This window comes from Siphateles boraxobius, unplaced genomic scaffold (assembly GCF_051911475.1).
Source record: "Siphateles boraxobius isolate OS27281-9 unplaced genomic scaffold, OSU_SipBor_1 19, whole genome shotgun sequence".
Taxonomy (NCBI): Eukaryota; Metazoa; Chordata; class Actinopteri; order Cypriniformes; family Leuciscidae; genus Siphateles; species Siphateles boraxobius.
Window position 1 is genome coordinate 19,741,559 of NW_027508799.1, and position 23,375 is coordinate 19,764,933.

Here is a 23,375-nt window from a genome sequence, read left to right on the forward strand (position 1 = left end):
TTTTAAGCTGTGGAGTGTTTGTCATATGTTTGCTAGTTTTGAGACTCCAGCTGTTAAGAGGAGGTTCCGTCCAAATTTCTTCATTCTTTCTGATTCTGCATTTTCTTAGTTTTGATCTCTCGACCCAATCAGTCAATGGCCCAAATGAAAGCAATGAGCATTTAGCTAAAATACCCGAACGTATCATAACAGTGATATACAATGAAGTGTTTTGTGGATCAACGTGCCGTTACTTGATGGTCTGGCTGGAGGAAAGGTCACTGTGCAAAATGTTTTCTTATCATGAAGTCATGGGACGGGCAGACTTCAGAGGCATTGTGGGAAGTCATAGACATGCTTGTTTTTGAGATGAGTGGATTAGGACAATCTGCTGCTGGAACTTCCTGCGGGCCTTGTAAAGTTTTAAAGAAGATTGAGTAAAACTCTTATAACTGCTGAAACGACAAGAAATATTTCCTTTTTTTTTTCTTTTACCCTCTGAAAATAGTTTGCTCTGGAAAAAATTATTTATAATGATTTATGATATATTAATGATTGGCTCTTATGAGCTGGGTCTTGTAGTCTATTGGTTTATAAAGACGCACACGTTATTGAATCCTTCACTTCATCTGACTTTCAGTTATGACTGACTCCAAACGAGGGGAGAAAAACAGCATTTGTTGTAAACACTGACACTTATCATAATGATATTCAGTTGATGGCATTTCACATTTCACATTTTTCTGAACTTTATTTTTTGTCTCTTTCTCTCGGTGATGGCTCACCTTCATTGATCATCCCTCACCTCCTGGGAAAAGGTAAGAGACCATTCTCTTTGTCCCTACTCTCTTTATCTTGAGTCCCTACTCACACACATGCACACACTCACACACACAGTTATAATATAATCATTTAAAGGGATAGTTCACCCAAAAATGCAAATTCTGTCTTGATTTACTCACCCTAAAGTTGTTCCAAACCTGTATGAGTTTTTCTTTCTTCTGCTGAAAACAAAAGAAGATATTTTGAAGAATGTCTGTAACCAATGTCACGTTGTTGATGGGACGCACTGACTTCCATAGTATTCTTTTTTTTCCATTTTTACCATCAACTTTCTGGTTACCGACATTCTTCAACATATTTTCTTTTGTGTTCAGCGGAAGAAAGAAACTCATACAGGTTTGGAACAACTTTAGGGTGAGTAAATCATGTCAGAATTAGCATTTTTTGGGCAAACTATCCCTATTTAAGCTAAAAGGAAACATTTCCCAGATAATATGAATGAATGGCTTCACTACAATGATGATATAAAAGATTGCAAACATTGTATAGTCTTTAAATATCTTTTGTACTATATTTCTTATTCAGTACAAATGGGTCTGAAATTATAGGCCTTTAGCGACTAATATATTTTAGGAAGGGGATGATCATTATAGCAATCAATAAGTTTTAAAAACTTTGCCTTTGACTCAGGGCATGCGATAATGAAGTGCTCTGAGAGACTCAAATGCTGTGAAAAATACTTGTGACGTCCACAGGAACTGGATATTGTAGAAATGACTTTTTCTAGTATGCTGATGTGTTAAGTTTTGGAAAATGTGCTCAGTGCAGTGGACAGTATTCTTTGTCAGATTTTTTTTTGGGATATAGACTTCCATAGACCACACAGTGGGACTTATTGCTGATATAAATAAACATACTTCTACTGGACTGGAATAGTCCCCCCAAACTCGTAAACTCCCACAAAAGGAAGTACAGTATGTGAAGTGGGTTTGCACTGGCCTACACACACTCTTAGATACGATTTTTAGCCTACCTGACTGACACACACACACACACACACACACACACACACACACACACACACACACACACACACACACACACACACACACACACACACACACACACACACACACACACACACACACACACACACACAGACAGTACTATACCTTTTACATCAGCAGTTTCATTAGCATCTGAACCCTGAGAGCTTCTTATAGCTCTCATACAATGGGTCATTCAAAGTACAATGGCTAAATGAGTTTACCTCATGGAATTTTCACGTGGCTTTTCTGTCAAGCTACGGAAAATCCATTTCCGTAAAACAATTTAAGCACGAAATTTAATTTAGATGTGAAAGAGTGCATATACGTGGTCTTAAAGGGGCACGGGACATCTATTGTAACAAGGACATTCTTGTAATGTGTGCCTATGTTATTAATAGCCACAAATCAATTTGCACGCAGAGCATAATAAATGAAAACATTAAAAATCCCTGACACTCAGTTTTTGCAGTGGACAGCTGAATTTTGGAAAGGGACTCGCACTGTTGGTATTACTCTGCCATCTTGAGCTCACAAAGAGGAATGCAAGTTTATATATATATATATAAATACTTTTTTTTTTTATTGTTTATTTTTAGTTAATGAGTTACAGAGAACATATATATAATTTTGCAACAGCATACTTTATATTTATTGTTTTATGTAGGTCATTGATTGTGATAGTATAATGTGTCACAGTCATCGTCTGCACTACACTTCCCAGAATCCTCCTTGTCTCCACACCTGAACTCTCACCCTCAATTTCCCACCTGTTCATCGTCTTCATCATCCTTGTCACCTGTCTTCACCTCGTTATGTTTGATTTGTATCTGTATTTAGTTTGCTTCAGTTCAGTCAGTCCTCGTGGGTTCTTGTTAATGTTACAGTGTTTTTGTGTGAGTTAACCTTCTGGCCGTCAACCCGTCTGCCTGTTTGTACCTGTTTGGAAGTATATATTAGTAAACGTTTGTATTGGAGCCTTTTGACTCTGACTCTTCTTCAACCCGCACCAGAACCGTGACATAATGCAGCATCTCCAGTCTTGACCATTTGTTAATTTATAAGTTCATACAGGAAAAGACAATGAGGTGCAGTGTTATTTTGGACCCCATTGACTTTCATTCATTGTATAGACAGAAACATGTTAAAAAATACATTCTATATTTTGCAAAAAAAAAAATCATATAGGTTTGGAACTTTAAACTACACTGTAAGAAGAAAATCCTGAGAAAAAAAAAAGTAAAAAGCTACTGGTAATTTCCAACCCTAAAAGGTAAAACACCATTAAAAATCAATTCAGGCTTAATCATTCCTTCATTTAAACAGTTCATTGGGCCAGACTTTTCTTAGAATGTATCCCTTTATCATAACTAGCCAGCAGAGGGCGCCATGAATTATGATTTTTTTCCCCCAGTGCCGCTAGCCTGTTACATTCCAACATCAGTTATGTAAACAACAGATTCCTTGCATGTGCATAACATTCATTTGCACTTATGCCTCAGCAGCATTTACATCTCCTGTAAGCCTTTAGCAATACATTCTGTAATGAAGCTCATGTCTGTGTAGAGCCAGAATTAATTGACTCATCTGGTGGAGCCATTGTGCTCCTCTATTTTTTCTTATATCTCTGTATTACCAGATTACTCCATGTTATCAGGGCTAAATCAAAGCAGTAAATCACAGGTCATTACTGTCAGAGAGCTGCCCCGAACTCAACAGCCCTCTCTATCAGGTTAAAAGAGATGCTTATCGTAAACACTGTCATAACAGTTCACCTTCATTTCATTCATTGCTATTAAAGAACACTCTATTTACCACTTCCCACAAATGTCCCTTCGCAGGGGGTTCTCCATCTGTGGGTTGTCCTCCCTAAAAATATCAATAAAAACCACGCTGTGTAATGTAAATAATATAATGATAGATACTTAAAATAATTGTGTAAGTAGTAAACAATACAAACGCAAAATAAGAGGCAAAAAAAAAAGTTTTAAGTTACATTTTGAGTCCACCGCCTGCTTTCCCCCTTTACCTCATACACACACAAGTCTGGTGGGAGAGAGTAAACTTCTTCAGTAGTTGTGGAACTCCAGTAAGTAACCTTAGGCTGTCAAGGCTATTTTATTCACCTTAAACATTGGATGGAGTGATTTTTTTCTCTTTAATACAGATGATGCCGAGTTATTAATAAATTATGATAACCAATGTATTTTTCCATGAGTCTACAGTGTTAGTGATTATAAAATTACCTAGTTTGTTTGGTAGCTTGTTTAATACCGTAGCTTGTTGGATAATAAGTCACCCACTACATGGTGATAACCCTATGTGCGAACTGATATTAGGCTAATATTGTAAATCTTCTGTGGGCCTCTGAGACGTCCTGTCCCAGACAGAACATAAAATACTATGTGGAGGACACAAGATAATTTAATAATTATAATATAACCACGTGGTGAACCTATTAAGCTAACCTTATTAAACAACTATCGCTTTGTGTTGCTGGCCAGATAAAATTACAGAGAAAAGAAAAACATAATAAGAAATTTCGAAATAATAGTTGTACGGTTTTCCTCTGTGTACACATATCCTTAAAAGTACAATTTTGCCTGTATTATGTGTGTCCCCTTTTTTAATCTCAAGTTGCTCCTGAGAAATTTCATATTTTTTGTCCCCCCCAACTGTTAGATGAAATTTATTCCCATGCTATATTGTGCACTATTTGAAGGGACAGACATTTGTAGTCCGAAACCATAGTGAACATTATCCAGTGCACTCATTCAATCCCATAATGCACCGCAATAACAAGTGTACAACTGATGTACACTACTCAAAAAGTAGTGTACACTACTCAAAAGCTATAGCCGTGGCATGCCAAATTATTTCCTTTGTCTTGAGAGAAGATCTACAGCACTTCTGGTGCACTTAGTGTGAATAAGGGTATAGGGGGTCATGCCTCTGTATTGTGCCTGAATGATGTTGGGTTAACGTCAGATAGGTGCGTTGTCACCATCAATGCTAAGCTGTCTGTCACTTTTCAGCTACTTTTTAGGTTTTGTTAGTATACATAGAGCCTCTAAACAAACAAGGTGGACTATATTTTATTTAATGTGTCCATCAAGCTCTGTGTAATGACTGTAGACTGTAAACCCCTGTAGTATTGATTTAAAGGAATGTTCTGGGTTTAGTAGATTTTTTTTTTTTTTTTTTTTGCACTGGTTGCCAGTTGCCGCTCGCATCAAATTCAAATCACTGACTTTTGCCTACAGAACAACCACTGCCTCTGCTCCCTCCTACCTAAACTCATTACTCTTCAGACTTACGTGCTATCCAGAAACTTGCGCTCTGCAAGTGAACGCCGTCTTGTGGTGCCATCTCAAAGAGGCACAAGAGGCCTTTTTTTGGCAACACTTGATCCATTAATACTAACACTTTATCTTCTTTACTATATCTATTATCTTTATAAAAAATGCACGTACTGCGTTAGATTAAACTGGGGTCATAGCACTTGCATATTGTTGTCCTATTGTTAGTTTAACTGCTTCTATTGTTCTCATTTGTAAGTCGCTTTGGATAAAAGCGTCTGCTAAATGAATAAATGTAAATGTAGTACAAGTTAAGCTCAATCGACAACAATCAATGTTCAGCAATATACTAAAACATGCTAGCAACACTTAGAAACTGCTAGCTATGCTGTCAGCCAGCAACATGTTAAATAATGTTAGCTAAATCATGACAAAACATACTTCCAATAAAACATACTAAGAAGCTAAAACATGTTAATATGTTAATATTGTTAACATTTTAAATATATTTAAAATGTCAGCAATGTGTTAGCAAAATGCCACCAATGTCTAAAAATGTTAGCATGCTAACAGCATTCTAAATTATGCTAGCAAAGTGCTAAAACATGATAGCAATATGGTAAAACAAACTTCAAGTTTAAAACTACGGCAGTCTTTTAAACTACCTCAAACTTCCTGGCTTGGCTTTCTCAAGCCAACATCAACGTTTGTTTTGATTGAATCTGATTTACATCTGGATGCTATACTATTGAAACTATTTTAACTTACACAGCTTTTATTGTAAGTTCCTCCCTGTAACCCAGATTTTTGCTTTTACAAGTGGTAATTAAATGTTGTTATAAATAACATTGTTTGCTGATTGAGCTTAACTAGTACTGAATTCAGAATATTAATTTAATGGCAAAGCAATTAAGCACAAACTTCGAGATTAGCGAAATAAGCACTTTTAGTGAACTGCATGAGTATTCAAATTAGGACGTAGCCGTGGAAACGTGTGAGCTGTGTAGGCTACTAATTATGATGAGCAAGTTGTTTGCATCATTGAGTCATGGGTTCGACCCCAGCTGCATCTAATTGAGTGCACTTCAGATTTCTATATTCACCCGCTGTGTAGACACCACCTGCTTACACAGCTCCAAAGCACACATTTATCCCGCTTTTGGCAACAAGTTATGAGTTTTTAATTCCATCTTGCAGAAAACAGACACAAAAAACAGTGCAGAAGACTTGTTCTCCCAAAAGCGGGCTTCAAATGGGAGCGCAGATGCATTTATCATCATTTTGAGGGCATTAATGTGAAAGTTATGAGATGATCTCCCAGCACCCACCGAAGAGTGATGACTTTCAACTTGCAAATAAAGTAAAAGCAATCAAAAGCTGCTGCCATGGAGACGCCCACAGACCAGCGTGAGGCAAGGCGAACAGAGTTGTGTTTTTACACCGCTGAAGATTGATCACACTAATTTAGAACAACTTTGCACCCCCCTTTCTAAATTCCGCTTTTCCATTGTTTTATAAAGCCATGAGTTAACAATAACTTGTGCTTTATAACATAATAAAAAGAAATCAAAACAAGCAAGCAAGGCAATTCAGATGATTTGCTAGCAACTTAGCATTGTGCTAGTGCAGATGTGTAAGTTAATTTTTTGAAAACAGTTATTTATCACTTACTGATTGTGCTTCCTATTTTCTTCTGTTATAAGGCCTCTAAATGAGAGTAGCCCCCTTACTGTAGTTTGTCTACCTTCTAAGGCAGCATCCTGACTGAAAGGGACCTTCTGAAGTCAACAATTTCAAATGTCATACATACAGTTCTGTAGCAGCTTTGCACAACATAAATAGTGTTCCTCATTTGAAAACTCATGGGAGATTCTAGTCTAAATTGGTTCCCATTAAGCTAAACGTTAGCATTTTGATATGCTGACAAGTACGCATAATCAAATAAGCATAAAAATAGACTGCAGCTTTTATTTTTATAGTTTCAGTTTTAGTTGACCATGACAACACTGTTAGGAATGTTCTAAAAAGTAAGAGGGACTCTTAAAAGCCCTATTAGCAGCCTTTCTCATTTATATCAATTGGGTGATGGAATGTTTACCCATTATTAGGATTATCACGTATCGATAGTGCTTTCATTTATTTGATTAATATGTTTGATTGATTTTTCATTGGATTGTGCTTCTAATCTTAAATCTGCTGTTCCCTGTGACTGGCTACACGCTGCGGCCAATCAAAACTGTTTGATTGTAATGATTATTGTCAACACAATCTATTGGCAATTCGTAACTATTTTTCATTGTGGTGAATTGGTGGATAATAAATTCATACAATCTCATTCGTTCATTTTTGTAAAATCTGTTTACAGTAGTGACAGTGGTTTATTGGTGGGGTTAGGGGTGGACCTTCAGCTTTATGCTTTTCTAACAAATCGTACGTTTATGTATGATTCAGATTGTATGAATTAATACGAAATTGCCACATCGTAAAATAGTTACGTTTTCCAGTGAAATTGGGTTATTGCCAAATCATCAAACTTGTACATTTCTAAAATTGTCAGAGACATTTCTCTCTAGCTTTCCAGTACTAAAAGAAATGTGTTTCTAGTCTACACCTCTCTCAGATCCATTCACCAATGCATTCTGGGATTACCTTCACTCTGAATGATTCATGTGACGCAGCCTTACAAACAAGATAACTTAGAAGGCATCATAAATATGCAGCCCCCTTTTTGGAACAGCCATTTGATGCCTTTAAATTCTGTCTAGATAGGTAGCTCATAGGTTTTAGAACATCTAATGTGACCCATCAGCTCATGGGCCATTTTATACCTGTCTAAATGACATCACTGTCTATGCATCCCTCCCCCCACGCCTCCTTCCGTTAAATCACCATCACTCTCGCTGATGAGGATCACTAACTCAAGAGGAACATGGAGATCAGGGCCAGGCATTATAGCAGAAGCGTCTCCTCTCAGGCCATTAGAGTCTCCAGGCACACATACATAATCCAGCAGTGTTAAACTGCTCCGGCTGGGGAAATGGCAGTGGAAACGCCCTCCTAATTCTATTGTTACAGTTGTTCAAGCCCTAGTCCTGCATAACCACATTCACAGCTTATTCAGACCAAGAACCACTTGGACAGGAAGAGACCAACCACAGTGTGGGCTGTTTTTAAGTGTCATTTAGGTCAGGCTGACACTATGGTAGCCCAAATCCCAGTCCTAGGCCTAACCCTAAAATCTAATTGGTTGATGGGAATGTTGTTCCAGGACCAATAACAAGGATGCTGGTCCAAGAACGTACATTTTTAAGATGGTCTATAGCATTTAAATGAATAGTCCACCCAAAAATTCTGTCATTGTTTACTCACCCTCATGCCGTCCCAAACCTGTATGAATTTCTTTGCATATTTTGAAGGACATTGGCATCCAAACACCATTGGACCCCAATGACTTACATTGTATAGACAAAAAATTAAGGCTGGCTTTTGACACAGATTTCACGATTTGATGAAATTCTGATTCACAAGCTAGGTTCAGGTTCAGTTCTGATCTTGAATTGTTTTAATTCGATTTGCTATCGATTCTTTTGTAAATATTTCAATTATAATCTTAAAATATGTCTGTAAACTCTAAACAACATTGACTAAAAGATTATGAATCTTATTATGAATTGATAACAGTTTGTTAAAATGAAGCTAGATTAAAATCGAGTAATCAATATTTCAACCCAGCGCTACAAGAACTTGCTGGAATATTTTTCAAAATATCTGCTAAGTTCCACTGAAAAAAATAAAGTACAAAATGAACATAATGACAAAACATAATAGTGAGTAAGTAATGACCCAAATTAAAATTATAGAGTTAACTGTCCTTTTAAAAAAACATCAAGCCTGGTCTAATTAATGGCCTTTCAGTTCTGCATTATGTTTGAATATAACCATTGATTCTGTTAACTTGGCTTTAGCTCTGAATGCTAAATTTGCCCATTCATTTTCTAGTATTCTTAAATGACTAAGGTCTAAAGCAGAAGTGAATAAGCTTGTGAAGTACAGTAGCTTTAATTGAGCGTAGGCATGCTTTTCAAATTAGTTTGTATAAAGAGTATAGGCAGGGAGTTTATGAGAGTCACTCACTGACTGTGTGCAAAAACTTGTGAGCTTGTTTGAATGTTTTGTATGCTGCTCCACCCACACATTCGTATTATAAGAACAAATATACAACACAACACAAGTCCCCCTGGAGCATGTTCTAAATCACAACTTCACTTGTGCAATAACCAATTTCAGAACTCAAAATAATAACCAAACTTTGCTCAGAACATTAGAAAGACACAATTAGAAGAAAAAACTAATTATATTCTTATGATTTTCTTTAAAGGGACATAATGTGTGTGTGTGTGTGTGTGTGTGTGTGTGTGTGTGTGTGTGTGTGTGTGTGTGTGTGTGTGTGTGTGTGTGTGTGTATAGAATATATTGCACAAAACTACTTTTACAGTGATTTTATGTAGCTCTTTTGTTCTTTTTGGAGCTTGATGGCCACTGGTCCCCATCCACTTTCACGGAATGGAAAAGAGCAATGTGAACATTCTCTTAAACTTCTCCTTTTATGTTCCATGGAAGAAATGAAGTCAATTTTTTAGCATGGTTAAAGGGACAGAGGTTAGCCAATATCCAGATATGCAATCACAATTTTGCGTTGCATTTTTTCCCACTGAATGCAAGATTTAGGCACTCACTCTGATTATGGAGAGCGTTATTCTGGCATGTTGATTGCTTGCATCAGCACGGATTGTCCTGAGAAATTCTTGCTTATTCAGTTGAGTTGGTCTTGTATTTTCTCACTTTAGTATGGGATGAAGTATCGTTATAAAAGCTAATTCTTTGTAATCACATTGATAGCCACTAAAAAGTATTGAAATCACACAAAAATGTATGAATGTCATTACATGAATAATAAATAAAAAGCGGCACACTCATTTCCTAAACTGATAAAAATAAGAAATGTTTCTCGAAGCAACAAACCAGCATATTAGAATGATTTCTTAAGGATCATGTGACGCAGAAGACTGATGCTAAAAATTCAGCTTTGCCAGCACAGCAAGAAATTATATATAATTGTCACAACCTTGCCACTTTAGCTGTGCGCTTTTGAGTTGTCACCAAGAATTGAATACGAATCTCTTGCTTGTGCACTGTGTCCTCTACCAATCAGCGATTATTAAATAGTGCTTGACAGCTGCACACGTCCAATCAATATATCCTGATTACCCACAAGGCCTGTATGAAGTACCTTATTCAGATATGGGCATGTTTAGTCTTTGTGTCTGTAAAATAATGCAAGAAAAATATAGAACTGAACTGTACGCTTTCCATAAATTAAAATTTTGTCAATATTTGCTCAACGATAAGTTATTGAAAAAAATGACCAGGTCACTCTTACATGGCATGGAAGACATAAGGCACATCTCTCTCTCTCTCTCTCTCTCTCTCTCTCTCTCTCTCTCTCTCTCTCTCTCTCTCTCTCTCTCTCTCTCTCTCTCTCTCTCCAGATTGTGGCAGACTCTGTGTCTGCATTCTAATGTGTTATGTGTGGTGATATATTTGGCAGACTTGAGGGTGACTCATATTTTTGGGTTCTTGTATAACCTCTTGTTACTCTGGAACTTTGCTCCATGCGTGCTGTGAAATCTCTATGTAAAGCCGATTTTGCCCAAACACAATGAGCAGAAAAAGAGGATTGAGGCTGATCATCATCAAAATAAGATTTGGCATTTGCATGTGTACTGTATGTGTGAGAACACTTAGCCGGAATTTAGATTTTGTTCATGTGGGAGAATTTGTTTTTCTGACAGAAAGTACTTGCATAAATTCAGCTCAGACTCAGCAAAGCTTAAAACTAGCAGTGTTTCAAAATAAAACTGATTGTCTTCCTTGGGTAAAGCAAATTGACTGGTTGAAAAGTTCAGGGTTAAATCCATCCATCCATCCATCCATCCATCCATCCATCCATCCATCCATGATGAATCTGGAAAACAAATCGGAATTGGTTCAACTATGAGAGGGTGAAATGCTGCGTGTGAGGACAGAAATGTTTGATGGTTACTCTTCTGAGAGCCCTGCTGTTCAGCTCTGATTAGTATGATGTATATGCATTAATGTGCAGTAGCATTCATTAACAGTCCGATTCAAAACATCCTCTCATTATCGAGGCAACCTGGGAAAACATGAGAAAATTCTGAAATTGGAATTTCCTGTGAAAGTAATGGAAATTAGTCCAGATCTTAAGTCATAATTTATATAGCTCTTATGTTACCAAATTCTACTTTACTAGCTAATAACCATTTACTGTGTGGCACAAAGTGGTCATCCATATTAATCAATAATGATTTAAAAAAAGGATAATACTAAAATGGCATAGACCAAGCTTAAAATGCAGCATTAACTTTTATAAATAATGCACCATTTCTTTGTCCAAGGGTCCTTTGCATGAATAAAGACCTCTATTTTAAAGGAGCTGTATGTAAGAAATCTATTTCAATTAATCATAAAATGGCCCTGATATGTCACTAGACATTAAGAAATCATGTTAATTTCAAATACTTATATCACTGACAACAGTAGTCCGGCCAGGATATTGTCATTTTAAAAGTGAAGTTGCAGCCCTCAACTGATGTTGATGTTGTCATGTTGTGTTTTGGTCTGATGCGTCACCCTCCACCTATCTACCAATCACAAAGTCAGTAGTGTTGCGGCATCCGGGTTGCCAGCTCTGCTCTAGTTACCACAGCTGCAGCTACAAACGTGTCGGAATCGGATAAAAAAATGTCTAACGTTGCAAAACCAAAAAAACCTCGTTATGAATCCGAAATACTTCGTGACAACGTCCTAAATAAAACAAGGATCTGTATAGGAGATGCCTTTGAAAGATGGAGACGGCTGAAAACGGAGAAGAATTTCTGGACAGGTAACTAAGATTCATCTATGTTTGGCTAACTTGTACTTGATGTAAATGGACATTTCAAATATTCATGACAGTCGAACAAAGTTATGCATGTTCGTGCAAAGTAACGTTACGTTAGCTCATATGGAGGAGGTGGGTCATCGAATTGAAAAGGTAAGGAATTGTTTGGGTAATAAAAACGGCGAGTCGTCATTGCTAACATTAGCAATGCATTATCAGAGCCCGTTTCAAAACAACATTAGCACGCACATTATTGTTTAACATGCAAGTTCTACAGCCAAAAATAATAGAATGACATGTAATCTTTCACATCATATATTTTAGTGTTATGGACGTGTACTGTAGAGTAAGTTAAAAAATACAGCTGGTCGCTTTCACTTATAGCGTCAGCTAAATGAATAGCTGTATCTTTGATATCGATTACACACAGTGACCGAGGCTTGTGCTTGTACTTACGTTAATGACAGATACCTACCGTTACAAGTTAGACTAACAGCTACTGTTCTAACCAGAGGTGGGAGTAAGTCACACATGTGCAAGTCACAAGCAAGTCTCAAGTCTTAACCTTCGAGTCTCAAGCAAGTCCAAGTAAATTTTTTATAAAGGCAAGTCAAGTCAAGTCAAGTCACTGCCTTATGTCAAGCAAGTCAAGTCAAGTTGTAGCTTGGGTCACAAGTCACTGGCAAGTCATACAAACGTTTGACGATTTCACTGAATTTATAAATTAAAATAAGTTAAAACTACAGAAGTTGTGGACTATGGTTTTATTTGCAACTTTATTTTTTTTAATATATGCATTTCCACATATAGCTGAGTGGTTACTACAATAAAAATCTAAATGTAACTGAAATTAGGCCAACATTAAAGCATGAAAAAATAAATATGCCTCAACATTGCAGAAGACCATTAAAAGGTATTAAACAATTCACAATTAAAGTATAATTCCTATGCGACCAAAGGCATTCTTCAAACTGGCATCCCCTTAATACAAGTTATATATTTTTAATTATGAAGTTAAAACCGCCAATAGGGTGCGCCAAATTACCGTATTAATGTACGAGTCATAGAAGCATTCATTTAACTTATGTTCAAAACGGCAGATTCGTTCTGGAACTAAGCAACTAGGTCACTGAATCACAAATACGCATAACTCTTTCTGTGGCTTGTTTGGAACTATTGTCATTGGAGAAATCTAGCAAAAACAGAAAATATTTGGAATATTAGGCTATGTCTAAATGTCACATCACAATATTCACTCTTTGTTTACTGAACTGTTTTGTGAAATCATTATCACATTTGCAATCGCGTCAATATTCTGGAAATATTTTTTTTAATATCATATGTTATAATTATGAAAATAACTCATACTAGGGCATTTTGTCCACCACATTTTGAATTTTGGGTGCAATATTAATTCTGCTGGCATTTTGATAACATCTAATAGATGTAACCCCTGATAACATCTAACCCTGCTTTAAGAGAAACATAAAACACGACAAAACATTAACAGTTTTCTATGTTGTTTTTTGTCATTGGAAAGAACGACATATTTGGTTTTAAAGCATGATTTAAAAAGAAATGTGGCAAATGTTATACAAAACATATGACATCATTAATTATCATTTGAATATTGACAACATTAAGCTACATTTGAAAACATAATTGTGTACAAAGAGGCATGCTGTTTTGACCAATATTCTCGATTTAAAGATAGTCAAATTAACTATAACAAACAGGTTAAACAAGCCATAGCTTACTTTTAGACGTGGTGAATGAAGTTCGACATTTCGAGGTTGTGATGGTCGTGTCCGATATCCCTTGCCAGTTATTATGCGTACAGCAAATCTTCTTGTATGAATATAGTCAATTTCTAGTGTTTATATCCAAAAAGAAACGATGCTGGGAGATGTTTTTGTATTTAGCGCGCTCACCGCGATGTATGTTTTTTCTGGGCTTGTGCAGTGTAACGCAATCGCGCAGAATCTGATGACTGGCGTCAATGGTTCCGTTCCTTTCATTTTGTTCATCAATTGATGTTGCGATGATAAATGTATATCAAGTCATTCTCGAGTCATACAGTTCAAGTCAAGTCAAGTCTCAAGTCATTGGATCTCAAGTCAAAGTCAAGTCGAGTCATTTTCTTAATTTAGTCAAGCAAGTCTCAAGTCCTTAAATTTGCGACTCGAGTCTGACTCGAGTCAAGTCATGTGACTCGAGTCCCCCATCTCTGGTTCTAACAATGTACTGTCACATACGAGCGTACATCTTTACTATTATATTTGGCTAATCGCTATTAGTAAATTTATGCGATATATAATTACTTTGCAAAACATCTCTCATTTGAAGCATAAACGTAATTAACAGAAAAAGCTTCTTGTAGCAGCCTACGTTCCTGCTGTATCCTGCAGCCTATCTGGCAACCTCGAGTCAAGGAGGAGGGAGAGGGGATACACCGCTCTACAGTAATTTGAAAGTGATTGCAGTACCAGTTTTGGCCACAATCTTACATACGGCTCCTTTAAATACAGACTGTTACAAATGGAAATCCACCCCAGCAACCCCTACAAAGTGAATTTAAAAATCTTTATCCAATAATACATGACTGGAAAATTCAATGGTCAAAAGGGATCTCTGCTATTGCCTCTGAGTAATGGCAACCATAACCATAACTCTTTTGCGCTTACTCAACAGAATCACTCAACAATATTTAATAAATGCATTATAGACACATGCGCTGAGAAAAACACAAAAAATAATATTAGATCTGGTTAGGTGGCAGTTATCAACCTGGCTGAGGTCAACAACCGATTTTTTGCCTTACTTTACTTTAACTTAACTTAACTTTTTTACTTTACTTTACGTTACTTTACTTTAGGGGGACCAAATAGCATGCACTAAATTATTTTTGGGGGTTTTGAGTATGATCTCAATATTTGTGTAGGTATGTGTGGAAGAGTGTTATGTAACTATTGCAGATTGTTTTATTCTATGCCACAAATGAAGCAATTTGACATTTCAAGAGTTCTACACTTTAAACTCAAAATACATACAGCCTATTTATTAAAACAACTGGGAATGTAGCACATTGCAGCATTTATTTATTCAGTACTAGTGTTTTATGTTGCATACTATATTTATAAATACAGAATCATGGATTTGTCTAATGTTGCAAAAGATTATGTTTGCATAATCAGAGCCATGGTTTAAAATATACAACAATTCATTAAACCCCCAATATCTACATTCACACATAAATCCACACACATTTCAGGGCGTGCGTAGTTTGTTTGGTTTGGAATGGGATGTATTGCTTTAGATTGTTGCATAGCACTCACAATATAAAGATATAGCTGTTCCCTTTTGTAATATCCTGCCTACATTGGAATGTTATGCTGACACTGGATCCCTGGCAACATTACCTGCTAGATATGAGATCTTTTTATTTGCACAAATCAAAACGCATCCCTTGTCTCAGTCAAGCAGCTGTCAATCTGTCAGTCACACAACTTTTTAAATTAACTACATATTTGTTGCCACAATATCTGTCTGTACCAATATTACAATTCTGTCTGAAACTGATAAGCTTTATAATTATTTCCATATTATGGCTGATAACTAAAATTCTATACTATATTGTCTAAATAAAACATTTAAAAACTCAAATCAGACATTGTAGTGAATTTAGGCATCATAACATGATAATGTACAGTATGAAAAAGATTTTCTAAAGATAACATTTAACATTTAAGTAAAATATTAGCTTTTTATGGATTTAGTTTAAGTGAGCATTAGATGACGGCAATAGTGTTTCAAGGCACACGTAATAATACTCTTTGGAGATTTATGTTCCCTGAGTATCTTACATACTATATGAAGGAATAAGCCTGTATTAACACACATATGAATCATTATTGTACTGTATAATTTGTTGTGATTGATCCATGTAAATTGCATTTAGCAATAAGGGGATGTGTTGGAGATATTCAGGTACTAGCTGATAGAATCAATATGTGTTAATATTACATTTGTGGAATGGCATGTTGTGTCTCTGTAGACAGTGACTCTAATAAGGACAGTTTTACCTGTCTGCAACAAGCTCTTGTAAAAGAAAGGTTAGATGTTTCCTTTTAATTAGACATCAGCTTTGCTCCATACCACAGACACAGACACACACACACACACACACACGCGTGCGCGCGCACACACACACACACACACACACACACACACACACACACACACACACACACACACATTAATTGTGGCTCTAATTGTGGTGTAGTGTTTTCAGGCACGGATGCTTGCTAGTCCTTATGGAATCAGACGGATCAGTGAACACCTAGGAACTGGAAATGGATTTGTTTTGCCCATTTGATTGTTGTGAGAGCTCATGTTTTGCACATCCTGTTAAGGCTCAGATCGGAGTGTGTGTAGGAGATGATCAAGCTAATTTGAAGGAGGGGGTCTTTTTTGTTCTATTTTTTGTGGTAATCTCTGTACTGCACTTGTTGTGCAGTGTATATACTGTATAGTACTGTATGACTGTGTGTAGTATGGATTAATAATTTTAATGCCATTGTAGAAATACATAATATATATTTTGAAATAGTTCTATTAAATAAGTAGTTCACGCAAAAATGAAAAGTCACTATTTAGTTCCAATCCCACAAGGCTTTTGCTCATTTATAAGCATTGATCAATGCACATGGCACGTCAAATATGGTAAACTAAAGCTCAAACTTCCTTTCTTGACACACAATAAGCAATGAGGTTTGCCCTTGAGTGTCATGCAAATAAGGTTGAGCTTTACTATATATGTGCGTTTTATATGTGAATAAAAGCCTAAATTAAATGTACTTTTTGACGCTTGTTATGTGGATTACTTAGACTTTTAATAGGTGGGCAAATTATGAGAGAATTTAAATTCATACAGTTCTACAGTTGTTATTGCACAATATGAAAAGTAAATAGTGGAAGTAAATATTTGAACACTAAATGACATTTTCAATATTCCTTTTTGGTAAAAAGCTTTTGTACAATACTGTATATATACTAATGACCAGAAAGAACCATCCTTACACAGAATTTTTTGAAAATAATAATTGTTCTCTAAACTTGCAATTGTCTCTGTATCTTTTTTTTTTTTTTTTAGCTTTTAAGCTGACACATCATTATTTCTCAAATCACCAGGCTCTTAAATTCTGAGCAGTTAGTTACAGATTGACTCACATGACTCGTCAGAATTCTTTTTTTTTTTTTTATCAGAGAGGCTGAATGATTGCATTGGAAAGAACCAGGGAAGTCTTGGATAGAGTTCCTTTGTAATCTTATTAGTGACGTAATAGAACAGCACAGAGAGATCTCATTGGCTGTTTTTCAACCAATAAGCTTTCAGTCCAAGTCCTTTCACATACATCTCATTACCATCAACACACATCTTACATGCATGTTCACTTTTTTCAAAGTCATGGATATTAAGACAAACACGTGTTTAGAAATATTTAAGTGAAAAAAATTCTCTTTGGCTAGACTGGAATTGTTTTTCAGGCAGTAGTGAAGGAGACGCATCTGTGCTAGCAGAGGCTGCTGCTGTTTTTATAGCAGGGAGAGTGACAAGGCTTGGCGTGTTTTGCGGCCACGATCCAAGCCTCCTGGCCTGGCACCCAGGGGAGAGCCCACGCTCTCTCTCTCTCTCTCTCTCTCTCTCTCTCTCTCTCTCTCTCTCTCTCTCTCTCTCTCTCTCTCTCTCTCTCTCTCTCTCCTCCGTGTCCTCTCAGTTTGCTCAGAAGCCCCATCTGGTGCATCTCTAAGCCTCTGTACCCTGGCAGGACATTTGTAAGCAGAGATCTGTCCCACCTCTTCTTCCCCTTTGGGGAGGAAAGATTTTAGAGAGATGCTCGAAATAATCCATTGGAGCATGTTCATATCTTTCGGCTGCCTTTGTAATATTGTCTCGTAAGACTGTTACTGAGGCCCATTAGTGGAAACAATGTTCATTGTTTCGTTAAAGCACATTTCACAAGGGTTTTAAACCTTTATACTAGAATTACAACAGAAATCATAAAAATGGCACCATTATTCTTTATTTTAGTCATACACTGAAACCCGAAACTCATTTAGAGATGATTGCTAGTCTCTAGACAAGGACAAAATATACGTTGATATGGAAAAAAATGCCCTCAGATGCCCTTTTGGATGTGAATTTCAGTACTGTTTACTTCCAGTTTCACTTAAATAAGAGGAAATAACCCATACTTAAAAGGAGATACTGCATGTCTAGAGTCATACGGTGGGCTAGCAACTGCATTGCATCAGGCTAAAACCATTTAGAGACCTTAGTAACCACAAATTGTGATTGTATTGTCAACTGCAGGTATCGCATGGTTATCCCATCAGATTAGTTACTGGTTTATAATCTATAAATGCCCTTATGTGACGTGTACAGTTCAAGGAGTGTGCTGACTGTCATGGCACATACATGTTGAGAGGCACATATGAAAATGATTGAATAAAGTCCAGTAAATGGACTTCTGCTAAGCCAGGCTTTGCAGATTTGATTATCTTCCTCAACAATGGCTACATTTATTTTCAGAAAAGCCAAGATGGAGGCAAATTGAATGAGTCCCTCCTGTGTGCCCATGTCAGTAGAAACACTGAATTAAAAGAGCTCTTTTATTAACTGAAAGGAAGCTTAAGTCAATGCTAATGTCATAAATGGTTGCATTGACATTTTTTTAAAGAGGTGAATTGGGCAATTATATTGATCCTAAAAACTCTTATTTTTAAAAGCAGGTCTGGGACTGTGGAGACCTTGAAAGTCTAATGCAGTTTTATTTGGAACAATCTTAAATAATTGCAAGAGAATACTTATGTTCTGCACTAATATTTTTAGTGCTTATTTCACACATTCAGTATTTTGTTTTCGCTTATAGGTCAGAGTAAAGATCTCTGCCAAAATTCCCTGTGACGTTGCAATTCAAACCACACAAGATCACTTTGAAGGAAGAGGAATGGGTTTGGTGCTTGTTGGGAAAAACATCCACTGTGATTTATAGTTAGCCCGTAACTGGTCATGTTTATCGGAGTTGACGGATTAACTGTGCCCACTTTGGTCAATTTACACAAGTAATAGCTTGTCTTTTTGTTGAAAGTCTGCTGACATCTTTGCTAAGCAGAAGACATGAAAGTTTTCTGCTTTTTCGTATTTTAATTTATAATTGTTATTATATTATATTTCATATACAGACACCATTCTAAACTAGGAAGGCTATGTAGCTTTTGTTTCTTATACTTTGTGATGACTTACAATTTACTTTTTTATTTATTTTATTGGAATTCTTTGGGGGGAAATGGCTTTCAAGCTTTTCATCTCAAATAAACAGCAATTTTCCTGTGACAGCTAACCCCGTTTGACAATATTACCATTAATGGGGCTTATGTTAAATTACAGTATCTTCTTCTTTTCTGAACAAAAGCAGTGGAAATTAAGTTTCTGTTGCTTAGACTTTAGTGCATGTGACTACTGTAAAAAAAATACTGTTAGTTACCTGGTTGCCTTAAAATTTTGAGTTCATTGAAATAAAAAATTTGAGTTCATACAATGGAGAAAAATAGAAATAGAATTACAATTAATAAATAGAAAGTTGATTTGACAAAAGAATAAATTTGCGATGACAAAACATGAAAAGAATTTGTTTACAGTTTAATTTAATTTTAATTTAATTTAATTATAATATAGTATAGAAACTATCACTATTTTATACAATTATAAATATAAAACGATATGGTTAATTTAATTTAAAAAGAACCCTGAGAAATATATCCTGGAGTAAAAAGTGACAACTACTGTAGCCCTGGTTTCCTCCTACAAAATAGTCATAAAGTACTTAGCACCTGGTGTTATCATCAAATACTTTAAAATAAGGAGCGTTGTTTCCCTAGAGGTCTTTTACATATTTGTTTACGGGACCCTAAAACATATAATCGCAGCTCATAAATATGCAACTCACTATCTCCGAGCATCAACAAGGAGAGTCCCTTTTGTAGCCACGCCCACATCTGATTCGAATATCCGATTGGTTTACCGGCAATGATGCTGCATAATGATGTTCGGAGGCAGCAGCTTATCGAACAGATGGGCTGGTCCAGCACACGGGTACACAGCATCCGTGCTGTGATCATGGAGCTGCTGCTTTGTATATCACTGACATTTCACATCCCTGATTGATTATGTCAGCGTTTCACTGACTTATTATTCATGTAGCGTGCATTAAAAGGAGCGCAGTTATAATTTATTTCATTCTATGTGGATGTGAGGAGTCCAGCGTCAGTTGGGGAGGCACTGATCCCTGGTCAGTTGAACTTGACGACAAGGATTTAATTCATACTGTGCAGCTGGAGACATACTGCTGATCACCTCTGCGTTGCATTGGGGGGAAATATGATTTTCTCAGACATGAACACGGGGACTAACTCCCCAAAGGTGCACCCGCCGAACGGGACAAGATTTTACACCTACCAGGCGAGTATTTAAAGTGTTTAATGGCCCAAAACTAATGCAAACTGCTTGATACGTTTCTTTATGCTTCTTATCATCATTATTGTTTGCAGTTAAGGGTCGCTTTTGTTTGACACATCCATCATGCAGTTGCGTTACGTTTTTAATCGGAAGGAGCTCGCGCAAAAATGCGCACTCAGAGTTTGTAGAGTTGTACATAGAATAGGCAGGGTTGACAGTTTTAATCTAATTAAGGATTGAGTTCAGCACTAAACTATCACCATATTGATGTTGTTTAAGTCTGATATTGATATTGTTGTTTAAGTCTGAACTGAAGGTTTAAAGGCGTTAACCAGCAGTAGGATTGAGCGCGCGCATTCCTCTGGAGGCGCGAGCGCTTTATAAATACATCATGTTAGGACAGTGGCTTTTATTGATAGTATTTTAATTAAACGTGGTTTTAATTGTATTCTATAGTCCACTGGGATGCTACACAATCTAGAAGTCATGTCATTTTAATACGGAATAGCGCCTAAAACTATAATCTTTATTGTGTTGACGAAGGGTACCTAATGGATATGTGAACCGGGGCACACTTTCTTTTCTTTTTTTTTTTTAACTCCAGCGAATATTTCTCATGGTGGATTTATTGTTGAAAGTAATTTTCTGTATAATCTCATAGTTTAATGTCTTGGCTAAATTTAAAAAAAAAAAAATCCCATAAAAAATTTCAACCTTTTTGTCTAGAAACAAATGAAAAACCGTTGATCTTTTGTGACAACATGCCCCAATTGCGGTACATGTTGTCACAATAAGAACGTGCCATTAAACAGCATGATATAGACGTTTCAGCAGAACTTATATGATAAAATAATTAATAAAAACAGCCAAAATTGAAAAGGTAGCAACATCAAACCATTTATGTGACCAGCAATCGCTGTGTAGCATATTATTATTATTATTATTACATAATTAAAAAACTGTTAATTTGTGTAATAATAACAATAATGCCAACTTCCCCATGTGACAACCTACCCTGGTCTAAACTGTCAGTCTCTTTTAATCGATATGCACCAGTGGTATATTGTCTTGATGTGCTGAATTGCATGCACTGGTCAGCTGTGACCCAATTCTCATGCATTGGAATGAGGACAGTTTCTTTAGATATTGATTTCTGTAAAGGGAGGCCATGATAACCAAGGCATTGATGAGTTCAGCAAGAGACTGTAGCTTTAGAGATGATGATTTCATCTGAGCGTTTTTCAACAGGTGCTGCAGATGCTTGTTTAGCCATCTGTATTGATATTTGTTTGTGGATTATAGAGGTTTATTTTTGGTTACCCTCTGTACTAAAAATACCGTGGCATGGTTTACCTCCTGTTGTTTTTAGGTTTGCTCATTTTGAGTGTGCGTGATGTGCCATGTTTCTGTGTTTGTGCATGTGTGATTAGTATCAGCTTGTCTCATCATTAGCAGAGAGGTGCTCCCTATGGAAAACATCCTGAGAGATTTCCCCCCTGATTTAAAGCGCCACAATCTATCCTTTTCTGTCCTGACAGTCTATTTCCCAGATACAGCCACAGCATGAACAATCTGAACAATCTAAGCATGCAACGCAGAGACGCTTTGAAAGCAACACACTTGTTTACCGCAGTAGGTCTTGATTTGATTTTGCTTCAGGACCCTGAATTTAAATTTGGAAGCCCAAACACAGTACCACAATTGTTCATAATAAAGTTGTAAACAAAATTGTACTTTAAACCAGTGGTTCTCAAACAGGGGTCTTTGGCAAACTTGCAAGGAGGCTGCAGGATGATATATATATATAGGACCACAGAAGTTCGTTATCAACGCTGCCCGCGGCTTTTACTAATAAAATAGCTTCGCTACTGAATCACTACATTATATTTCTCAGCAATGAGGGGTTACCTTGTTATTTTAATGCATTAAACTCTCAGCTTCGTTGTTAATAGAGAGTAAGATGCTGAACAGAGGCATGTATGTCTCTCTCTCTCTCTCTCTCTCTCTCTCTCGATAATTAATTCAAATAAATGCTATCATTTATTAATTAAAAGCGGACTGAATGCTAAACCAAACGAGCTGTAACTGACGGAAATAACCGTAAAAAACCCCCCGCTGCAAACATCAATAATAGCTTTAAGTTGTCAATGTTGGCAAAATCACAATGGTAAAAGCAGGATAATCCATGGCTAGCTGTACATTTACTGTTTTTATTGAATGACGTGGAGGCAAAGAACCACCCGACGCGATGCTAAGTACATTAAAATCGTTAGCCGTGGATTATCCCTTACATAGAATGCCTTCTTGGCTTCCTTTGAGACTTTGAGCTCTTTTGAGGAGTGTTGTGACTCGTGTTTCACGGGGCTCGTAACCATCGCAAGTGCAATGCTGTACCAGGTGAGCTACTGAGCAAATTCTATATGTCATATGGAGCAGATTATGCAAATGTCAGTTTGCAAGCCATGCACTATAGTAAAAGTGAGTTCATGAAAGTATTGTGCTCAATACCATGCGAAAATAATTCTTTGTTGATTGATAATCTGCCATCATTTGTGTGAAAAGGAATGAAAAAGTTGTTGGTGTTTTACTGCCTGTATAGTGTTCATTTCAACTGGAAACTGCAGTGAAATTTGCATATAGGTATTGGTATTTCCAATGAGCCTGAGTTGAATTGACAAATTTTCTCAATTCATTTACAACAGATGTTGCCATTGTCTCTTGATTTTTCTTTATGCTCTCATCAGGTATGTTTGGAGAAAAATAGGGTGGGACAAAATATCGATAGGGCA

The 23,375-nt window shown here is 36.5% G+C and overlaps 1 protein-coding gene across 9 annotated transcripts in view; it reads left to right on the plus strand.

Annotated features, from left to right (window-relative positions):
• Nucleotides 1–23,375, plus strand: part of ppfia2 (PTPRF interacting protein alpha 2) — a 163,504-nt gene that overhangs the window by 37,666 nt on the left and 102,463 nt on the right. Inside the window, exon 1 of one of the 9 annotated variants that reach the window (XM_077234141.1) lies at nucleotides 20,163–20,589. The exons of 7 other annotated variants lie outside the window; for them this stretch is intronic. In XM_077234141.1, coding sequence (XP_077090256.1) covers nucleotides 20,509–20,589 — 81 coding nt within the window. In that variant the 5' untranslated portion in view covers nucleotides 20,163–20,508. Of the gene's footprint in view, nucleotides 1–20,162; nucleotides 20,590–23,375 lie in introns of those variants that run through there. One more of the 9 variants, XM_077234142.1, reaches the window with a different exon arrangement.